The following is a 24,307-nucleotide window of genomic DNA, read 5'->3' on the forward strand; positions in this document are numbered from 1 at the left end:
TTTCACTTATATTAATTTATTATATTGTTTTAATAGCCAAACTTTAATTATTATTCTATTTCTCTTCTCCCCACATAAATCCTCGGCATTCATTTGCCGTTGCGTGTACAAAGCCTATGAGTTCCACCGACGTGGCCCTCGGGCCACCACGCGGTGCGGCTCATAGGTCACGGCCGAAGTGCTCCCCTTTGGTCGTGGGTGATTTTTAGTAGCCTCGAAACTACTGGAAGCTCACAATTTTAAAAAGTAAAACAAGATTTTCATAAGTTTGTCTACCTTTATTAAAAAAAAATGCCTACCAGCAAGTCAAATTAAATTTTTATGAGCGTTTGAAGTTCATATTATTACAACATTGGATATTCACTCAATTTCTCATGTAACGATTTTCTTATTTTGTTGTATTTTTTTTTAATTTTATAATTTTATAATTTTATACTTAATTATTTATTTTTTTTAATTCAAAAACGAATATCTGTAGATACATGAAAATTTCATTGAATGTTTATTTTATATGTTCCTATACTTGATAACATTTTCAAAATATTTTGACTTTTTTGAGCTATTTACGGACCATTTCAAATTACAATTTTTTTAGTTTTTTTTTCTATGAATATCACTTAAGTTTTATTTTTTTGGCCAATAAGCGTGAAAATTTAATGAAAGGCTCCTGATATATTATTACAATATCAGTTGAAAAATATTAAAAATACATAGGCTTAATTTTTTTTTAAAATCATTTAAAGTACGATTTTTTACGAAATTTATCAAATTTAAAATTTAATAATAATTTTGTTGTTAAAAATTTATAAAATTTTCAACTTTTATAGCTAAGGATTGAAAATTTAAAACAAGGTTACACGTAAATAGGTAATATATAAATTACTTTATTCACAATAATATCATCAAATATACCTAGTAATATCATAGGCTGACTGACCGTTTTCGCTCAGAATCGTTTTTCTTATACAATGATATTATATCATTGAATTCAAATTTCACATCATCCATTACAATGACCCACTTGTAACCTACTACACATCCGAGCGACATCCACTTGGCACTTACCCACTTTTTAATTTTAGAACGAACATTTTTGAACATTGTCTACCAGAGTGGCATAGTTGCACTTACTGCAGCAAATTACACTTGAAAAGAGTTATACAATCATCATTTTTTACGGGTTATTAATTGCTAGGGATCAGCTAGAAATTTATAATATACAGTAGCTTGGTGAAAGGGGTTTTATGACGCCTAGGCGTCGTAGTGGAAATTATTTTGGAGGATGGGGTGGTTGAACATATGGTAAGCACTAACAAAAAACCAGGCCTTTCACCAGAATTAACCAGAACAAGTAACACTCTTAAAACCCTTACAAATCTAACACCCGAAGGCCGAAACCCATATAACCCGAATGGTTCTATTTTCGAAAAACCCGAATTAACCAAATCCTGAATAGATTCTGGTTAACCCGAAACCCGAATAATTTTTATATTACAATCTTCAAGTGATGTATCTATTTGTAAGTATTTTATGTGGTTAGTTCGATTTTGTAAATAATTATTAGTTTAATAATAACAATATTATAGGACATTTTTCAATCAATTGGAGTATAGTAAATACTATAAATATTTTCTTAAAAACTTTATAAAATAAAATTTGATTCTATCATTCGGTTCTAATTAAACCGAATTTCCAGATATTGAATTATTTAAATTATAATTAGTTACTTAATTAGTATAGAACAAATCCAAATTCCAAATATAGCCAATAGCAATATTAAATATTAATGTGTTAAATACGTATATCTGATGGTCGGGTCTGGTCTCGTGTCAACAACTAAACTAGGTATGTATTTTCATTTGTCAGAGATCAAACACTATTTTTAAAATTATTTTTAAGCTAAAATTAACTTACAAAAATTGTTTAACTTATGTTTTAAGTTTAATTTAAAATAACTAATAAAAATAACTAGAAAAAATGATGTTTTTCTGGACTACTAAACATCCGTACTATTAACCAATATTAACCCGAATAATAACGGTTATTAACACTTAAGTGTTTGTTTAAAAGTTTGGTATAAATACAGTTTGGTTCCCATGCGATTTTTTCGGTATTTTTTCACCCGAAATGTGTGTTTTAAAGCACTGAATACAAAAATCAAATTAAAAAATTTTCACAAATTATTATATTGGAAGGTATATCTTACCAAAGTTAACGTAAAGTTCGTATTGGATTGTCACCTCTTATTAATTATGTTATTTTATCTTGTTATAATATTATCTAAAGTAATTTTGATCAAAAACGTGGATTAATAAATCTGTGACCATTGCGACCTACATGAAGTGGTTTTGCATAACAAGTCGAGGGATATTTTCGATTTGAGGAGCGTAGCGACGAGAGCCGATACACGCGTAGTCACTGCCCAAGCAAAATAACATTTTTAATTTAAATTTTCACATATCCATAATTATTTTGTCCCTGTTACCTACTTGAAGTGGTTTTGCATACCAAGTTGGGGTATTTTTTCGATTTGAGGAGCGGAGTGATGGCGCCGAGGAACGTAGCGACGATTGCCGATACACGCGTAGTTACATGCCGAGGGATATTGTGATATCGAGTTGTGATATTGTGTAAATTTTGGTTTCAATTTACGAGTTTTTAAACAGCAAATACGATAGTTAAAATCTATTTGCATATTTCCATTCATCATAAAAAACATAAAATTTAAAAAAAAAAATCAAAAAGTTTTTTCGATGTTTTTATCGAGGATATCACGTATTTTTGAAAAATGTACTGTTTTATAGTGTAACAATTATAAATATAAATATGTTACATGATATTGACATATATATATATAATACGAACTGCTGACCTATACATATTAGAATACACACATAATTTTAAGGTCTATGGCCAACACACACAATGTATGAGTAAGTTGGTTCGCGGTGCACCTTCTACCTCACCACACAATACGATTACTGGACTACGTAGGACTACGGCCACATAGTATAATAGAACCATATTTGATATATTTGTGAGTATTAGTTTTTGTATGTGTTTAATAGACAATAAAACATAAGTTTAACTGAAATAGAATCCTAGTAATTTAAATATATTTAAGATCCTGATATCTACATATCTGTCCCTGGCTACGGTATTTATATCTATACGCTTCTCCCTGGATATCTTATATTTAACTAGTCGTTCCCCCGACCACATTACAAAAGTTTTTTTTGGTATAACTTTTTAAGTAAAAAAATGCGAGAATTTTTGAACTAGACTTTTGTATTCAGTGCTTTAAAACACACATTTTGGGAGGAAACAAATCGAAAAATCGCGTGGGAACTAAACTGCATTTGTTCCAAAATATTTACACTCACACAATAATTATACACATTATATATTATATTAATGTGATAAATAATGGGTTGATATCAGAATATTGTATCTATAGGTAGATAGCGTAGGTTGTAGGTATAGCCGTATTAAGTTGATAACTCTCTAAACACTAGCTATTAGTGCTTACAGGAGTAGTATATATATTTTTTCTGTATTTGTACTATATTATAATATAATTTGTGTGTACCTATTATTATATAGTATTTACAAAAAAAAATTTTTGTTTCCTGGTGCCCTAACCTTCAAGGATTGTCCATCCTATTCTCCGACACTTGATGACAAACAGTTTGGTAAAAGTTATAAAAAAAAATATATTACTTGCACTGAGCAAAGGAAAAAAATGGACTGAATCGAATGTACATGAAGTTCCTCCCCCCCCCCACTTTGTCCGATTCAAAAAAAATACTTATATGATTTAAATAAAATGTATCTAGGTAAGCAAAAATATGTCTTCTAAAATAATAAATCAATGGATCAGACAAAGTGGGTTTGGCAGGCTAAAAAATTGAAAAATTCATAAAAAATATAAAAAATGATTTGCAATTAGTTGCAATTTGGTTGCAATTATTTGGCGAAACTTATCTGTTTTCGCATTTCAAAGTTTTGGACTATGCCAAAATGTCATTGACAAATTATAAGTATTTGTAATCACGAATTTAAAATTTGTAAGTCATCCCTCCATTAATTATCCTTAAAAAGAAGTTGGCCATGCTTTATCAAGCTTTTTGACCTTTGACTGTTCCCAATAGACCTGCGAAATTCGTAAGTATTTGTAAGCATGAATTGAACATTTGTAAGTCAAAAGAAGTTGGCCCCCCTAATTTTGAATTTGATTTTACTCAAAACTGGGTGATTTGCAATTAACGAAACTCGATTTGCAATTATTTGCAATTATTTGGTGGTATTTTGAAATCATTCGGACAAAGTGGGGGGGCCAACTTCATGTACATCTGAATCGATCAGTGGGTAATCAATGACCGCTGGAAGAAATGAGGTGGAGCTATGGAAGAGTTTCGACTATTTTGTTGTGACCAATCCACCTTGGATTTACTATAATAATAATTTAAATAAGATATTGGTAGATAGTGGGACATATAATTGGTTGTTATTATTTTAGTTGATAACAGACATCATAATTTATCATAAACAAGTTTACATAGAATGACAATTTATTATTTATTACATCAGAGAGATGGTGGCGGAGATGTCGTCGACGAGCATATTATGACTTTCAGCCAGTTCATGCATTTGAAAAAAAATCCATTTTATGTTATTTACAATTAAAACATTACACAATTTTTGCATTTATCGTTATTTACAATTAAAACTTTATCCAAGTTTTGTGATTATTATCGTTATTTAAAACTAAAACATTATACAAGTTTTGCGTTTGTTGTTATTTAAAATAGATTTGATACCAATTAATTTAAAAAATATTAACTAATGCGGGTAGGCAATGGCCTGGATATGGAAAATAATATAATCAATTCTTAGATTGTTTGCATGAAATAAATGTTTCTATTAAACCAATAGACCTTTAAAAAAAATTATTTTTTTAATATTTCGTTTGGCGTTATGTTTTGTTTAATGATATACAATATATTTTGTTAATCATTATGTTTTGTTTTGCGGTATTTAATTATTTTTTATTATGGCTTTCCGTTATAATAACGTTTACAAATTTCAATCTTTTTTTGTTAAATATAACGTTATAATCATAACGTTATTATAACGTTTGCAAGCCTCGCTTTCAGCTGCATTTTTATTAGGTAATGTTATTGTTTTATTGTTATATATTGTTATATTTATTTTTAAACTTATATAAGATATACTAATATAAATACAATTCCTAAAAATATTGCTTAAAAAACTATGGAAAAACTGAACAATGAATTCAACAGCTTAGAATTAAATGTTAATGTAAGTAAAAATTATAATTAATTATTCACATCGATAAGTAGTACACTAGAAAACAAACAATAGTTACAAATAATAAAAGCATGTACCTGTAATATAAAATATAAAATAAAAATAATACACTAATATCAAATAGAATTATAATATTATATTATTTATACTATATAATATACTACTCAGTGCCAATTATAATATTATGTACTAATATATAAAATAAAGTAATATGCAAATTTCTAATATTATTATATTTGTATTATTTCTTATTGTTAGATTATTTTAATTTTTCTATGTTCTTTTTCTTAATGTTTTTATAATTTCATGTTAATAGATTTAACTAAGAAAATTCCAATATTTTCCTAAGAACACGGTTATCTACTCGATAGCTGTGCCTTAGAAGGATCTAAATGACCTGAATTACGGTTATAATCTCAGTTGAAATCAATTGAGACTTGAGTTTTTGTAAGCTCATCGGTTACAAATTTGCTTATTAGGTACCTAAATTTGTTTTCGCGTAAAAAGTAAATTGAATAGGTAACAGTAACCCAACCAGAGAATTGTACATTATATTATAAAAAATACAATATTACAATGTATATACAATATATTCTAGTGATCGTATTAATATAATGATGTCACTCGTATTGTATGGTACCAATAGACGGGGGACATAGCATCGTAACCGTGGTCGGGACGGCCACGGTAAATTCAGTAGTGCCACCATCGCCATAATTATAATATTTCGTCCTCAGCGACGATTTCGGAGACATGACCGTTGTTTTGTTGCTCAAAGTCCTCGTGGTCGGTGGCCACCGTCGGCCACCGGCCTCTGTCATTTGGTTGGGCGGCGTCGACGTTTTACGCTTGCCGTGCGTTGATCGCGCGGAGGCTCGTCCGGAATGACGTCGGTAGGTGTCAGCAGCGGCGCCGGCCAAATCACTCCTCGGTGTGGCGGCCAACAGCAGCCGAGCCACCGCTTTGCGGAAGTCACCTACGCGGCGCTCAGTGTCTTGAATACTGCGCACAGCGTTCACGCGGTGCTCACGTACGGCGCGCAAGCACAACGTGACCACATCATGAGTAGCCGTGCCCTGACTGTTTGCGTGGGCCTGATCAGTCCGGTCCGGTGTACTCCGTGGGCCCGGAGCCCCCGCCTTGTCTAATCGCGCGAACAACGCAAAACAGGCTCGCTCGAGCCGTCCCGCGATTTCAGTGACCGCCGACGAGCCGTACCGAAGCGGTGCTCTTTTACCGACACACGTCGCGCACGTCGCGCACAACAGTCTCCGCAACGCAATCTGCTCGCGCTCCACCTCGCCGATGGCCAATTCCATCAATCGCCGTATCCTGCTCAAATACTGTTGGCCCGCCATTAACGTGCGCTGGGCCTCTAACAACACGTCGGTTTGAGGACGTTTTCCGCCGCTGGTCTCCGGTGGGTGTTGCTCGGTCCGTCCGGTCGTCGTCCGCCTGCGCACCCGCTCCGCGATCCTCGCACACTGCTCCTGCATGACGCGCAGCTTGTCTAATACCTGTACCGGTTCGGCATCGTCTAGCACGTTCAACGACGTCCGGCCATCACGAGACGGGGACGGGCTGCCCGATGACGTTTCCTTAAGGTATCCGGACATCAGCCTGTGCAGCGACCGAGACGTCCGGAGCGACTCCCTCCGGTACTGCGTGCCCACGTGGTCAGCCAGTGCAAAAAAACGGCGTCCCTGTTTGGCAGGCCCAAGCCGGCGCCTCGCCATCCCGACCGGCGGCGTCGGTGGTGTTGGCGGTGGTAATGGTGGAGATGACGAAGACGACCGCCGACCCGTGTCCAACACTTCCATCGCAAACCCACGGTACCGTCCGTGAAGCTGCTGCCACCTGGCGTCCAGCCGATACGCGCGCACTGTGCTGGCCGTTCTCCGCGCTCTCAGCTCGTTCTCCGCGCGATCGTGCACCATCTCGCGGCGGCATTCGGCCGCCGACCGGCCATACAGCACGGCCACCAGACGACCGTGCGCCTCGGACTGCCGCTTAGCCAGGTCCGCCGACCGGCGCCCGTATTCCGTGACCGCCGTATCCAGCTTCACTCGGTCATCGGCTATCTGCCGACACAGTGTCTCCGTCGTCCGTCTGCACGCTTGTAACTCGGCCCGGACCACCTGCAGCTCTCTCCGCCGTCGTTGTGCCACCCCGTCCACCGGATCTTTGCGCACATCTGCACCTCTTGCCACCGATGACGATGCCATGACATTAAGACGTGAACAAATATAAGATTTTATTGTGCACACTGTAGACTATAACAAACCAAATGAAAATAATATAGAAAAAACATGATATTATGATGTCACATACTTCTATAATACAACACATTGGATGAAGGACTCGTGTCAACAAACGAATCTTGGTTCGTTATTTTCTAGCAGGGTAGCAAAATGACACCAAAGATATGTTAATATTATAATAATATATATACATGTTTGGTATGTAACGTCACGGAATTTTGACCCTCTTTTAATTAAAATAATCCCCATTCCCCAAACACACTTCCCAAAATTATAAAATATTATTTCGTTAGTACACAATTACGTGATACACACATTCAATGATATAATAGTCAACAGTGTTATGCAATCCAATTCCCTCGACCCCCTACTGTAGCAGAGTCCGTCGCCTCACGCAGTGGCTGATGTCCACCGTCGCCGTTGTCATCGTTGTCGCTGCCGCTGGGACTCTCTGACAGAGCAACCTGTTCCCTAGTCTAATATTTTGTATAAAAGTTAATCAAGTAACGACACTGTTCTCCACTACAACTAAGACATCTCGCCGCAACGGACCACTGTCAAAGCTCCGTCGCCTACGTCTCGACTCTCGACACAATTTATCCGATCTCTGACTACGACTAACGTCTGTCTCGTCACGTCCTGCACACCACCTCTTTCTTCACTGGACATAACTGTGTCATTGGTCACGACGGTCATCTCCGACATCTTTATTCCACGATCGTGTGTACTCTCGCTATGACGCCTGTTTCGTCGCTCCGTTAAATACCCCAGTGTATCAGTCAATTTCCCAAATTGACTTATAAAATCGCAAACAAAAAAAAAACTATCTGTATAATAGTTTTTTTATTTTTATTTTTATTTTGAACATAATTAATTGTAATTCTCAAAAATATAAAGGGTTATGAATTTAAACTCCTAAATTCATACTTTGCATGCAATACCTACCAATATAGGGAAGCTATATGGTTCTAATTTCAAATTAATCCCACTACGAGAAGAGCACCACAAAACATTACACTTTTTTCATTACATATTTTTTTTAACCCCCATACATACCTACCTAATACATTAATGTCAAAAATCGAATACCATTTATCAATTTACCATTATTACTTTAGCCACCTAATAAAAAAATCGAAATTTATGATATTGTAAGGAAAGTAACTGTGAAATAATTAATAACGATCACCCATAATAACAAATTAAAATAATAATACTGATTTTGATGATGGTATGTTAAAATAAAAATGCAAACAATTTTGTTTGTTTTTTTTTTTTTTTTTTGAGGGTGTCATTAGATTACCGATTAAGCTACTTAAGTGTATAAAAAGGTAGTTATAAGAAAAATTATTTAGCTCTTGTAAATTAAACCTACATATCATACATATTTTACTAAACTTTAGAGCCATACTTAATAAACCAGCGAACCAAAATTGATGATTTGACTTTCAAAATGTTCAGCAAAAAAGTTTAACCGGAATCCATAGTAGTTACCATTTGAAAAAATAAAGTTGATTTTTCTATTGGTACACCTATGTTTAAACATTTTGAAATTATTATAAAAAAATGTCCTGTTAAAAATAAAGAACATGTCCTTTTTCGTTTTAACGAAGTTGTATGTCATCAATCCATAATCGTTAAAAAACCCCCACGTACAATGACATAAGATACACCCTGTACCAATACTTAGAGCATACTCATACCAACGATCATTTATAAATTAAAAGTGATTGTAACACAACGATGTAGGATAGAATCACCGGAGTGCCACGTAACTAAAAATTGACAGAAATTATCCCTTCATAAATAAGTAAATATAATATATAGCTCCGAGTCTCCGACAGGACATTTTATTAGGTATTCTTCAAAAATGTTCGAAGGTCATCTTAGATTATACTCCTTAGTCCTTTGCATTATTATAAAGTGTTATAATCTTGATGAAATTTCCCATCTCAGTTATAAAAGATATATACTACTATACAAAACTTTTTGATCCATTATCGGCTATGCTAAAAAGTTTACAGAAAAAATTTACTAAGTGTCTAAAATAATTTTTTTAAATAATCGTTAAAAAAATTCAATAGAAACAAAAAATAAATATTCCGAATAAATACGAAAAGAATCCACAAAAATGCAAGTTTTTTTTTAAATTTGTACCCCATTTATTTATCGTTGTTTCCAGTTTTAACTTTCAAGTTTTCATATTTTTTAAGTTAAAAAAACCAAAATTTATTTTATAAAAAACTGCTAGATCCATCGTAAATAATTGCTTTGGATGTTACTTACTGAGTTTTAAAAAAACGCGAGAAAATCAAAAAATCACATTTAATTTGCTATCTCTTCGATAGTAAGTAATATGAGGTGATGAAAATAAAATCATCAAAAACGTTAACAAATAAAAATATTGTACCTATGTTAAAACTTAAAACTAATAGATCCCTTGCTCATAATTTAAAGTCCCAACTACAAGACGTCAATACCGTTTAATACGCGATATTATAGTATAAGTATGACATAATATTATTATAAATTACATTACTATCGATTTAATTATTATCGTTATATATAAACGTTTCCAAGCCCGGGCCCTTAATCTTTTTTTAACAAAAATACATTATGCCTCGATAAATAATTTGAAACTATAAAATATTATGAGCACAAAAATACAAATGAGTTAGAGCAGCTAAATTATTAGTGACAGATAGGCAACAGAACAACAAAAATGCATGGTTTTTTCTAAGCACATATGATAGCAAAATAACATAGAAATATCCATAGTTTGGATAAATATACGTTCCTGTAGTTTTCCCACTGGCTTAAGCACCCTCATGTTCTATGTCATTGTAATTTCAAATATTTATAATTTTAATAATATAATTTTACTTTAAAGAATTTTTTTTTTTTCATCTTCCATTCTGATTAGATATATATTACTATTGTATTATAATTGTAAATTTATAATTTTAGTAATTATTTTAAGAGATTTGTTAGGAGTTATGTATATACTCAATACAATACTACAAATTACAATCCAAACGGCTACACTTGGGAATACCGAAATTATTAATCATACTGTCATTGAGTAATTTAAAAATATGAAAACAAATAAGGTATTATCAGAATTATGGTTAAAAATCGTAAAATTTTTTGAAAAAATTACATATTTTTGGAAGTTTCCGATACAAGATAATTTGCTTCTATGTTCATACTACGACTATACTGCGACACCTTTAGTGGTCACTGGTCAGGCCGACACTGTTTCTAATTGTCGGTTTTAGAGAGTTAAGAAAATTTTAAGTAGATAGATACCTATAATTAAAATCTATATGTTAAATTAGTAGTCTGCAGCATACAGCTACTATATAATATTATTATGTCTATACCTTATATCCTATAGGAAACTTTTGGAAAATAGTTTTAAGAAGTAACTTTTTGAAAGTATAATAATAATAATAAAAAAAACACTTAAATGTAAAATAAATTGCTTCTAAGCTCATTTATAGCTAACAATTAACATATTAGATATCGATATGCATACCTGCAGGTACAAGCACACTATAGAAATATAATATAATACATATTTTAATAACCGTTACACAGTGTGTACTAGATAAATTACAACATTTTAAATATGTTTAGACGATGATGTAATCAATATTATTGTCATCCTCAACACAATATGAGATTGTGTTTTTGTTAACAATTACAATTATATGATATTATTGTTTTGATTAGAACAATGTAAGTACAATGCTATATTGTACCTATATCTAAATGAGATAATATATAATATCAAAATAATAATAGAATGTGTAGATAATAGAAAGAACACAACGTCGTAATTTTAGTCTATTTAATGAATCTAGATTGCCTCATTTTTAATTATTGTCTTACTCGCGGTTGCCAATTAAAAATTTTACATTACTATAAATTCACAATACTTAAATGTTATGTAATTTTAATAACAACGCCTTTTTAATTGACCGCGACATAAAAATAGTCTTGTAACAAAAGTTCAGTAATATTGTTTGTTTTTTTTTGTTTTATTAAGATTTTAATTTAACAATTATTACATCTCGACACTTAATAATACAACTTAATAAAATTATTATTGTTGATTAATAAGATTTATTGACGATTTAAATTTAGTTAATAAAAATCAGTGAAAATAATAATAATACAACAATGATTTTCAAACTAATACATTTTTAAAATATTTAAATAATAGGTATAAGGTATAAGCCATAAGGTATATTATAGGTATTAGGTATATTATTATAGAACATTATTTTCGTGGTTTCTTGTTTTGTATATATATATGAAATCAAATATCGTTTGTTTTTTTTTTTTATGAACTACAATATTCTATAAACTATTACATTAGATATCTAATGTGCAACGTCAAACCACTGAATGCATTGCTACCCTACAATGATTATTGGTCCATATAAAAGAGAACAGTGATAATTAGTGCGCAACAATAATATGGTATAATTATTACTGCAACCGTCTTGGTTTCACTCGCGCGATAATTATTTACTCTATAATGTACCTACGTAAATTATAATTAACGAGATTTTTTTTTTTCGAGATTTAAATTTAATACAGCCTTTGAAAATCTCAGTTTCGTGAACGTTGGTCACAGAAACGATTTCTTTTCGTAATTTAGTATGTAATTTAACTGTCTATAGCTTATAATTGTTTTGGTCTGTTATATTTAAATGTAGCTAAATAAATCTAGCTATATACTGAGACAACAGAGTCATCGCCTTAGTAGGTACTTGTGACGGTTATATTAGTTTTAATTTGTATAGAAAACCGTTTCTTGACATAGGTACCCATAGGCGTAATATTGGGGGGGGGGGGGGGCACTGCCTTCTCAGATATTTAACTGAGTGGTCAATAGTGTCATTTTATTTTTAGTTTTACCACAGCCCTCCCCCTCTGCAGAACTTACCCCATATTTCACCCATGTATATTGTATAGGTACCTATCAAACGTCCAAACTCGTGCATTAGAAATTACACTTGATATTTTAGATAATCTGGTTACTGGTTTTTGGCTTCAGATTTATATTATCAGCTCATTAGCACGTGTTATAATAATGCAACCTAGCTACCTACTATTATACAGTTATACACGAGTACATAGTAAATTTAACCAAACGTCATAGCGTATTAATTTTATTTGCGTGAAGTGGACAGGAAAAACCATAACGTTCGAGAAAATATAAAATTAACATAATCCCTGTCCATTAATACATTTATTGCGTTAATTTTTTACACATTACATAATTACCAAATGTTGGGATTTGGGTAAATGTTTTCAAAATTTAACAAATTTTCCTACATGGCTACAAGTAATGTTGGAATAAAATCGTTGTACCGAAAAATAAAATTATACAATTGTTGGAAAATACATATTATATTTTTAATTTATTTTTCACTATAATATATTATTTAATAACGCATTTTATAAACTGTAGATCAAATATAATGCACACCCTGGTTCTGATCAAAAATGCTCATGGAATGCGATTATTTATTATTGCTTTTAAATTTAAAATAAAATACGGGTAGACCACTATTCTGCGCTAATGTGAGTCGATCAATATATGAATGCCCAAGCCCCAACACTTGGTCTCGAGAGGATTCTCCATCTTGTAATTAATAGTATTATTAAATATTTTAATCATTTTATACTTAAATGAGTTATTAATTATTAATCTTAACCTAACTTTGTATAGTTTGAACAAAATAAGTTTCCAACATATTTTATTCAAACATATAATTCGCGTATAAGATACCTACTGAAGTGAAATATTACGTTTTAAAAATGTTAGTAAATGTCCTCTGATGTCTAATAATTTCTGAATTGTATATTATTTATTCAATCATTATATAAAATATCAAAGTTTAAGTATAAATCACACTATATACCTACATATTATTTTTTATCCACATAATATTATCAAGGATTTTATATAGATTTAATAATATATGCATTATACATACTATTATTATGTGAAATAATATGTAGAATACTGATTAGTTTAATGTGCATTTATAAGTAAGTTATATCTCTAAAAGACGACATTGAAATTATTATATTTATAAAATAACTTTCTAATAACAGAGCGTACAGACTTCTAAGAGTCATCCTTCTAAAACTACATTATCCCTAATATTCTTCACGTATGAAGTATAGATACCTAAATACCTAATAAAGCCGGTGGAAATGAAAGCTGAAAATCATAACGACATAATCTGTAACATATTATCTCTGTCCCCTCCCTGACCCATAAAAAATACGTATATTATGTACATCGAAATTTGATGCTGAAATTGACCAGCTAAACAATATGAAAGTAAAAACAAACAAAAAAAGAAAATTAAAATTTTAAGTTATTATACGCTTCAGTCGTCGTTTCCAGTGCCTTCACATATTATGCGGAATATCCGTCGGTAGGTAGTTAGTTTTTAAGTAGGTATAATATAATATAAATATTAAGTATACCTATTATATAATTTGCTTTATTTGGTTTGATCTTTCATAATTATGATAATATTATTGTCTTGTCGATAAATTATCGCGTGCCGTTCTTTTACTGTAAAAAATATTAAGAAAACATCGTAGACTTACAAAAAAAAATTGAATTTTAAAATTCTTATAATATTTATAATATTTAAATTAAAATATCAAAAAAAATCTTATACAGGGTCATAAGTAATATTCTTACTTTTAAATTTACTAGTTCAATTCAATTTAATTAAAATTGAAAATAACTGAAAAATAACTGAGTAAAATAGATTTTTCTGAACGTGAAATATACTAAATTATGCGTCTTAGTATGACGGAGGTTCTATAAGAGGATGCCACACACTAGCTTTTTAGGGGTTTTGTATACATAATTCATAATTTTGATTACATTTTAAGAACAATTTAAATGTTCAATCCTAGATAAATATGTCTAAATGACTAAATACTAATTCAAAGTAACTTAAAAGTGGTTCTGTGTATGTACAATGAGTGATTGTTGCGTATTTGCGAGATTATCAAGAAAACAGCTTTGCATGAAAAATAACAACTTATAAGCTTAAGTCATGGTTAGTTAAGAAACCGAATGACTACATAGTAAAAATTACAATATTGGCTTTGTTTTAGTGTTTTTTTTTTTTATATCAAAAAAATGAAAACACTACAATATGGTTAATATTGTCTTTTGTATTTTGGAAATTATCATATCAATTTTGTTTCTTAACTACGGCTGTAACCTTAGTGGTTCTATCTACACGAAATAATTTTCACTAACAATTTATTGATGTGTGACATCCTCTTAATTTATTGTGTACAAATATCATATTTACTGATATACAATAAGCTATAAAGTAAGTCTGGGCATTAACGAGTTAATCGGTTTAAATTAAATTACTTATAACTAAGTTGCATAGAAAATTACTTTTTTTTTTTATATAACTTTGAACTTAATAATTAATTTTTTTCCCGCGATACGCGGAGTTATTAATCAAATAATTAATTGCCATAGTCACGTTAATTTAAATTTTCATAATTTAATATGGAAAACTCATGGTTTTTAAACTTATATTATTATGTACAAACTACAATTTATTGTTTTTTTTAAAATAAAAGACAAACTATCAGAAATATTATTCATACCTAATAATATTATATGAGTGTAGGTACCTATATTATAAATACTAAAATATAATAAAATTTAAAATTGTTGAAAGCACTAATTTTTCTAGATTCCAATGATAATGAAATCTCAACCAAAAACGTATACAAATATATCCTTATACTTACTAAATATAGGTAGTAGGTACCTAATATGTGATACGACTAACGGGAAAATAACGAATGACTACCTATTCGTATGTAATATATATATTATTTGTATGAATAATTATTGTAATATTGCATATTAACAGAATATAGGTACCTGTATTTAAATATGTAAATCAGACAAAAAAGTGATACGACCAATAGGGTGTTATACCTTATACCTGCGTGTTCTCTTATATATGATGTTTTTAATATAATATGTATATTTTTGTTTTTGTGTATTTATACTTTTATCTAATTAGCTAAGTATATGCTTGGAGGGATATGTAAATGAGTGAAAAAAATATAAGTGATTTTTAACTAAGCAAAGTAACTTTTAGTTTTAAACTTAACTCACATTTATCTCGTTTACAGATTTATAACATAGTGTGAGCCAAAACGATTGAATATAATTTAATAGTAATACATAATAATAATCGAATGTTTGACTGTTGCAGTAAGCGTATATACCTACCTATATATAATATTATAAGAACGACCACAGCAACGGCCACGCCTAGTGTTTTACAACCGCGCCGAGACGCATATAATAACAACGACGATAGCAATAATAATGTGATCATCAAGTATTACGCCTATTATAGTTTAATATTATTATTGTATTATTATAATAATATGTACACACGACAGCGACAACAACAATAGGAACTACGCGAGTGCTCGGAACCACGTTCACCAGACCAACACGATTGTATACCTATATACCTACCTATAGTGTATGTAATATTATTAGAAGAGTTTTCACCGGAATAAAAGTCGACGCTGCACACGATTACAATATAACCTGTGCGTATATTATGGTTAAAAAAAAACGAATAATATTATTATTATTTGCGCAGTGGCGAATACGAGCGGACCGCGATGATAGACCGCCGGCCGGGCCGGTCTCATTATTATAATATATGTATACGGTGGCCGCCGATCTGCGCCGGGAACATTCGCATTTGGCACACTAACCGTTTTAGACCGAGTCATTCGCCGACTCCGCCGAAGCAGAGTGCATTAAACCGAGCGTTTATTATAATATAATAATAATAATAATAATAATATAATGTATATTGTATATATTATATATATATATATATGGCAGCAGTCTCGCGCCGGTTGTGCGGAATATAGACGGTGCGCCTAATAACACGACCCCACCCGCCTCTACCGCCACTACCTCCACTGAAGTACTGAACTCGTATATTATTATCGTAATGATACCATTACAATATCGTAGGCTTTCGGTTGAACCGACGACGACGACCACCGTTAACCGCGTATTATATACCTGTACTTGCCCTTACCACCTATATACGACGACGGATCTGCTGCAGCGCTGTTCAGATAGCTGTCGTCGTCGTAGTCGTCGTCATCTCGTTACATCCGTTTCAGTGGCATATCTAACCTCTTCCCGCTCGCGCAAAAACATCTTTAATTTCGCGCCAGTCCATCTATAGTCCGCGAAGAAGACCAGTAGGGTTACCGCCCGCGTTCACGTCCCGCCAAAGTATTCGTCCGCCGTGGCTGCTGCAACAGAAGGTCTGTAACGCAATTTTCACAAAAAATTTTTAATTTATAATTTAGTGTCGTCGTCGTTACGTCTTTAACATGCAGGTGCGATCTCAATAAAAAAAAATTATTATTCCACGCGATTTTACACGTGGAACAAAATAATAATACATTTTACACATGGGAACTGTGATCCATTAGTACTGTACTATGGGGGCAATCTCACATGCAGACGTATATAGTTGGAAGCGATCGATTGCTCTATATAATATTTAAATATTATGATATGGTCTTTTAACACAATACTTCCAATATTATTACAGTCAATCGACATTTACCAAATAATGTATATATTGTATGTTTAATACATGCAACGTACCTATACCTACTAAAAATGATATCTATAAATAATAGCTGAATCAACCATTAAAGTGTAGTGTGACACGAATAAGCTTTCATTAAAATGTAGTGTACATAATTGTATAATAAATTCATATAAAATAATATAATTTTACCTATTTCATATTTCATATTTGTATGGAAAACTTTGACTTTGTAGTTTGTTCACATTGATTAGTTTATGAAATATTTCAAAATTATTACATACACCTCTAAATATGTTAAAATGTACAATAGGTAGTAGAGATATTCAAATATGATACTGTGAAATGTATATTTGAATACTTTTATTGAAACAGTTTTACTCAATTATTATAGTTTAATCATTAATCGGCACAAATGTATAGAATCGAGTGTGGTGAAAAACTGAAAACAATGAAAACTGCTGATTCTATTGACTAGTGAGTAGTAATCACATTTTATCCGCTTAAACTGACCGAAAGGATAAAATATATGATAATATGAAACACCTACGATAGAACAGACTAACATGTTCATATACTAACCTATATACAGAATAAACGGAATTTACGAATAAACGAAATGAATTAAATCACTACTTTTTAATTTGCCTATTAAAATACCAACACATTAATAAGAAAACGCGCACATAACAGTTATATACGTTCAATAACAACACGGACACGTTTATGATTATATTTTTATTTCCGTCGCGATCGTTCGAAGTCGACTGGTAAGTCTTGCGCAGTTTTCACCGACAAAGTTTTATCCATACGCGTTTCGACTCGTCATTGGGTGTAGGAATTTTTACAGAACATCGATACGATTAGCTGTACACAATAGGATACATTTAAATATTTCGGAATCTTTCCTTTTTTTAATTGATATGATTTTTATATAATTTGATGTCATTGCAAAACAACATTTTTGTAAACAATTTTATTTATTTAATTTTTTCAATTTTTTACTATTTTAAATGTTATACTTTATTGAATGACAGCATACATATTTAATTTCATATTTTTTGGTTTACCTACCTACTTAGCTACATAGATTCATAATTTTTAAAGAGTATTGCCTATATTATATGTATAAAATGATATATAATTATCTAAAGTTTGAATAAGCGGAATAGTGGACCAATATTTTACTCATATAAACCTTAAAAAGTTTTAATTTATGACTAAAATTATAACTAATCGTTCAAAATTAAATTTTTAGGTATCGAAATACTCCTAAAAATATATTCTGCCTAGGAATATGAAATTAAAAATATCTATATGCCGTCGTTCCAAAAAAGAAAGAAATTATGAAAAAATAATGAAAATAATAATGAAAAACTGTAGAACACATAACTTTGTTGTTCAACAATGTTGTTCAACAATGTTGATTTGCAATAACATACAATTATGTAAAAAAATATTTTCAAAAAAGTTAAAACTGTGTGTAGGCACTTAAACGAATTGCGTCGCTGCATATTATAAAACATACATAAATGGTGCAGCCTGCATTCTTTTTTTACAACTGGTGAATCGATTACCCGTCATTTGAATGCATATAAACTACGTGCATCACGCGTACACGTATAAAGCTAATCGATGCAATAAAATGTTTAATATTATATTAATAATTCTGTTATTATCTTCGTGTTTTTCTTTTGTTCGACAGATGGCGCTAAAGATATGGACATTTCTGTTAGTAATGTCACTGCCGGCTGCTGAGCGTGGACGCAGTTTCGGTTCATTGGCGGCTGTAGTATTGGGCAATATCGATTACCACCAAATCCAACATAAACTGTTCAGTCCCAACGGTATCGGTGACAGTGACGGTGACGGTAAAATAAGTAAGTAAATATATTATCGTCGATGCCTCGTATTCCGTTAAAAAATAAATAATAACAATATTTACGTATACCTACCTACCTACTAGTGTACGTATACCTACTAGCTGGACCAACATTTATAATGACGAAATTTAATCAGTCGTTTGAGAAACTCGACTAGTCCAAAAAATAGAATCACGTTTTGTTGCAGTTTTTGATTCTTCATATTGCCTATAACATGTCTTCAAATTGCAAGAGAATTCCGACTTGTCCACTATTAAAAATGGTTTTAAATAGCTGTGCGAATAGTAGGAATCAAGAAAAACTCTACTAGCCCAGGACATGTTATTTTCATTTCACGAAAGTTTGGGTCTTGGGACTAATCGAAATAAACCAATTTATATTATGTATACGGGTGAACCGTGTGAAAAAGTCTGAGTTTTCATTTACTTTTCTATGATTACAAATTTCATTCTTGGGTGTATGATTGTTACTCAATATTAGGTACTGTCTAAACATTATTAATTTAAAAACTAAAATTATAAAATAATTAGATTAAATATAAATTAGATTTTAATAAGACGTATAGATTAATTTTACATACCTAGCTGTTCTTCAGTCATAATTTGTTGATTAACCACTGTTTTTGTGAAATCGACATAATAATATAGCCTTTTCTTTTGGTGTCTATTTTCCATTATTTATGCTGTATTTAAAATATAGGTATTATGTTGTACCTTTGCACACATATACTGTTTTGGTAGATTCACGTTTTGAAAATGATATTACAATATTCAATAGATACCTACTTTACCTACTAATAAAGTGATAACGGCATAATTACATAAAGCTATTAGTTCAAGCAAATTATCGATAGACATATACATATATGGACCGCACGTCCCCTTTACCATGGCTATAGGTTCATTAATTAGCTCAGCGGTCCAAGAATAGGGTCCCTCGTCCCTGAACATAATTATTCGTTGATTTAATTATTATAAGCCCATCATCATTGATCGTGTTGATATTGTACTATATTTTCATTTTAGCTGTTTCAGTTCCACCTGCAATTCCACCTGCATTTCCGCCGACACTGTGGTGGACTGGCCATCGGGTAGACAAGCGGGCAGCCCCTAAGATAACCAACAAGAACCCGTTCGCGACGGCCGCGTCTTCGGTAACACCATCAGCAGACGGCCGATGCATGGCCCGCGTGCAGTCAGCACTCGGCGACATGATGTCCTCAGCGACGGGCACCAAAAACGGGAACCGACGTCACACCGCCGTCCCGCAGCCTCCGTCCGGTTTCATGGACTTGTCCGGTTACGCGCTACACCAACGGTTGCGGACAGCGCCCGGCGCTGAAATGTACGTGACCGGGATGCGAGCCAAAGTAATGCCACCGCGTGACGCCGCCGCCGCGGAATCGTCACCAAACGGCGGCGACACCGGTGGCTTCGGTGGCGGCGCGGGTGGCGACCGTTCGTGGGCTCGAGTGGACGGGTGTCGGTATGATCCGCTAGGCAACACGCTCGAGGCACGCATGCGGTTCGGTCGCACGTTGATGGTTTCAGGCTCGGTGCGACTATTGTACGGTGGTGGCGGCGGCGGCGGCGGCGTTGGTGAAACCGGATGTGACATGACGTTGCGTCTCAGGCCACGGGCCGGTTTGGGTTTCACAGCAGCGCCGCTCACTGTGCCGGAAAAATCACCGCCTAACCGCCTGACGGCCATGCCGACGATGACCATTCGCACCACGGCCACGTTCATCGACCCCGAGCCCGCCGACGACCCAGCGGCGGCGTACGTCAGCGTGCACTCTTATAATTGCGTGGGTGGTGCCGCTGGATTCCCCGGAAACAGGGAACGGCCGGTTGCAACGGCCGCTTCTTCCGACCGTTACGAACAGTTTTTGTCGTCCGAATTGGGTGGAGGTGTCAGCGACGAACTGCTGCTGTCGGCCGGCGGCGACGCTGATGTGGACGTAGACGACGGTGGCGCAGAGTCTGGTGGTTCCAGCGACGAGCGTAGCGGTCGACGCCCATCGCCGTCGCCTCCGTCGTCGTCGTCATCAGGGTCCGATGAAACCGCACCCGCCGACAACCCTTCCGTTACCGACAACTTCCCCTTCGTCTCGGCCGGCTTCGTCAACCCACCTGCACCCAGCCCAGAACCTAGGCTACGCAGGATACAATACCACAACAAACTACCCCAGCACCCACTGTTGACCATCGCCACTGGTCCTGCTGCCACCAACAATCCGCATCACCAGCAGGCGCAGGACCAACTCCTCATGGAAATGGAAGACGTGTTCGTACGCGGCGTTCGATCCCTGTTGGCCAAACATATGGAACGAACCCTGAAACCCGTCTTAAAGGATTCACTCATGGCAAACATGGGCTACACAGTATCGTACGGTTGACATGTTATTACTGTGACATTACAATATCCATGCACAGCGCATTAATCAATTTTTTTTATTTTTTGTTTTATATAATATTTATATATTATAATTTAACCGGTTAGTCTATAATATAATAATAGTACCTACTTGGTTACATACAATGCAATAATTTATTTTGTAATATTTATATTTAACACACTATATTTTAATAATCAATCCCGTTTGTGTTGCTTTTAAACAATGCCAACGACGGTAGTCGTGTAAAACCTATTATTATGTTGTAATATATTATTATAGAAGGTGTTATTTATATCATACACAAATTATTTAGATTCTATAATGGAGAATGCGTCATTAAAATAATATAATATATCATTATACTTGTGTTAGTTGTGAATATTATGCGAAAAACAAAATCTGAAAACCGTCGTTCATGTCATAACGGTTATTGAGGCAATAAGTTACGTTAGATTGGTGTAAAAATATTACTAGCAAAACTGCACTTTTTTATATTTATACCCAAATTGATTTTTGTAATAATACAACAATTAAACTATCAATATTATTTCAGAGTGTCGAGTAACTTATTTATAATCATTATTAAAACCAATGTCCTGACTCCTAAACTAAAATATCAATTACTAAATACTATAATATTAAATGTTTAAGATATATTTTAGATATCATTTACGTTTAATTATTTTACAAGGTAATACGTAACAATACTAACAAGTACTTTTTAGTATCAGATCAGTGTATTATGTACGTCTAACCAAGTTACAAGTAAGAGTAGTAAGACACTAATAAGAGTAAGAATACAAATATAACAGATATAGATAATAACTACGTAAGTATTTAAAAATAGGAATGAAAGTTCAGAGCTCGTCTTTGGTTCCAGAAAATAATGATGGCTTATTAATATTATTAATTATTTTTAAAAAATATCTGCATTATATTTTAATTTATTTCTTTATTTTAAAGAGTGTAAATTATATAACCCACATGGTTGACTCTATCAAACTAAAGCATAACATAGCAATATTGTTACGTTCAGAAGAATCCAATTTATTTGCTCTGTTATTTTTAATATTATAGTGAACTGACATATTGACACACTCTAATATTATATTATTAAATATTCAAATTTAAAGGAGAAAATATTGTGCCCACATGTAGGCTAAATTAATGTACAAATTTAAAATGATTATGACTTGGTACAAAAATGAATACATAAAAAATGGTAAAATAATTGGTAAATTTACTTTATAGTATTAAAAATAAATGGATATTATATGTAATATTATACTAATATATATAAATGGATTCTTCTGAATGTAATATATTTTGCATTTTTTCTATGTTGTTATGCGTAATCAAGACGGAGACAACATATCTATGCGGGTACCTAATTATACGTAACAATAAACATTAAATTATAAAAAAAATGTATGATGAGCACTTTGATGAGAACGTAGGTTATACAGTTAATAATTATGAAGTATTGAACATTGGGTAATAACGTAAGATAAATTACAAATTAATTAACTTAACAAAATAACTTTTTTTTAGTAACGTTCATTACATTTTATTTCAATTAACGGAATTATAATGAAATTACTTATAAAAGGTAATTGCTATGAAGCAATGTTATATTCAACATTAATACAATATTGAATAATATTATATTATAAGTTATAATTGTAACCATGAAAAACTCGAGTAAATTTGTGATAAAATAGTATTTACATATTTTGTTCATTTTTATCTTATATTTTATTATGGTGGTTCTGAGCGGAGTGATGAATTTAAGAATTTACATTGTGATGTGGGTGTGTTTGGAGACGGATTGCCAGCCTAGGATATTTTATATTATATTTATATTGTTATTATTAATACGATACCCGCCAGCCGGTTAAGTTCTATTATTATTATTTGTTTATTTTAATATTTGTATATAATAATATACAAGGTGTCCTGTAAGAATAACCCGTAGCCGTAGAGAGGGTCTCGCTGCCCAGAAAAAAACCTGTTTTTTGCCGTTTTACCTACAAAAAAAAAATTATTAATGAGATTAATAAAAATAAAATGTTGAGAAGTCAAAATTTTCACAAAAATAAACTCCATAAATGACTATATTCAATTGTTTCGAGAATAATAAAATACAAAAAAATGTAATTAAATTAAAAAAAGGTGGGTAAGTGGATGTCGCTCTGCTGTACAGTAGGTTAGAAGTGGGTCACTGTATAATGGACAGTATTAAATTTGAATTCAATGATATAATATCACTGCATAAGAAAAACGATTCTGAGCGGAGACGGTATATCAGTCTATGTATTAGACATATAATATATACTTATCTATGGTATTAAAAAAAAATTGACCTATAATAGGTACCTATAATAAATTCCAAATTAATCATATCATAATATCTATTAGGTACTTATAAGTTATAACGCGTTATACATCAACAAAAAACCGTGGTAAAATCATAGATATATAATAGTATACTTTAGAAGTTTCAAGTACCCACGAATAATATTATACAATCACAACAAAATAACTAAAATAGTTATCCTAGGTTTTTAATATATAATTTCGTCCAAATTTGTACTTAAAATGACTATAAAAATAAACTGTGTAAATGTATTTTTTAAATTTTTTGGTAACAGAATTAATTACTTATGTGCAATCTTGTTTTAATTTTTAATTCTTAGATACAAAATTGAACATTTTATAATTTTTACTACAAATATTTTTCAATTAAATTTG

The 24,307-nt window shown here is 32.4% G+C and overlaps 2 protein-coding genes across 3 annotated transcripts; one reads left to right on the forward strand and one right to left on the reverse strand.

Annotated features, from left to right (window-relative positions):
* Window positions 1–5,580: 5,580 nt before the first annotated feature.
* Window positions 5,581–16,886, reverse strand: LOC107884458. Its single transcript, XM_016806577.2, has 2 exons — window positions 16,748–16,886; window positions 5,581–7,604 (listed from the first exon to the last, which is right to left on the reverse strand). Exon 2 carries the CDS (start codon window positions 7,554–7,556, stop codon window positions 5,952–5,954), a length of 1,605 nt encoding a protein of 534 aa, XP_016662066.1. The 5' UTR covers window positions 7,557–7,604; window positions 16,748–16,886; the 3' UTR covers window positions 5,581–5,951.
* LOC100168377 lies at window positions 16,685–22,110 on the forward strand. 2 transcript variants are annotated; one of them, XM_001943008.5, is made up of 3 exons: window positions 16,685–16,982; window positions 18,981–19,155; window positions 20,184–22,110. In XM_001943008.5, the coding sequence occupies exons 2-3, from the start codon at window positions 18,981–18,983 to the stop codon at window positions 21,554–21,556; spliced, it is 1,548 nt and encodes a 515-aa protein (XP_001943043.1). In that variant the 5' UTR covers window positions 16,685–16,982; the 3' UTR covers window positions 21,557–22,110. The 2 variants fall into 2 exon arrangements, with proteins under 2 accessions (XP_001943043.1, XP_029344489.1); XM_029488629.1 differs by lacking the exon at window positions 16,685–16,982 and adding an exon at window positions 17,670–17,752.
* Window positions 22,111–24,307: the final 2,197 nt, after the last annotated feature.

Source organism: Acyrthosiphon pisum, chromosome X, assembly GCF_005508785.2.
Source record: "Acyrthosiphon pisum isolate AL4f chromosome X, pea_aphid_22Mar2018_4r6ur, whole genome shotgun sequence".
Lineage (NCBI taxonomy): Eukaryota > Metazoa > Arthropoda > Insecta > Hemiptera > Aphididae > Acyrthosiphon > Acyrthosiphon pisum.

Excerpts from the sequence above, each read along its gene's own strand:
- LOC107884458 (XM_016806577.2), bottom strand. The coding sequence starts at position 7,556 with ATGGCATCGTCATCGGTGGCAAGAGGTGCAGATGTGCGCAAAGATCCG.
- LOC100168377 (XM_001943008.5), top strand. The coding sequence starts at position 18,981 with ATGGCGCTAAAGATATGGACATTTCTGTTAGTAATGTCACTGCCGGCT. Across the intron at positions 19,156-20,183 it reads TGACGGTGACGGTAAAATAA|CTGTTTCAGTTCCACCTGCA; the intron begins GTAAGTAAATAT and ends TTTTCATTTTAG.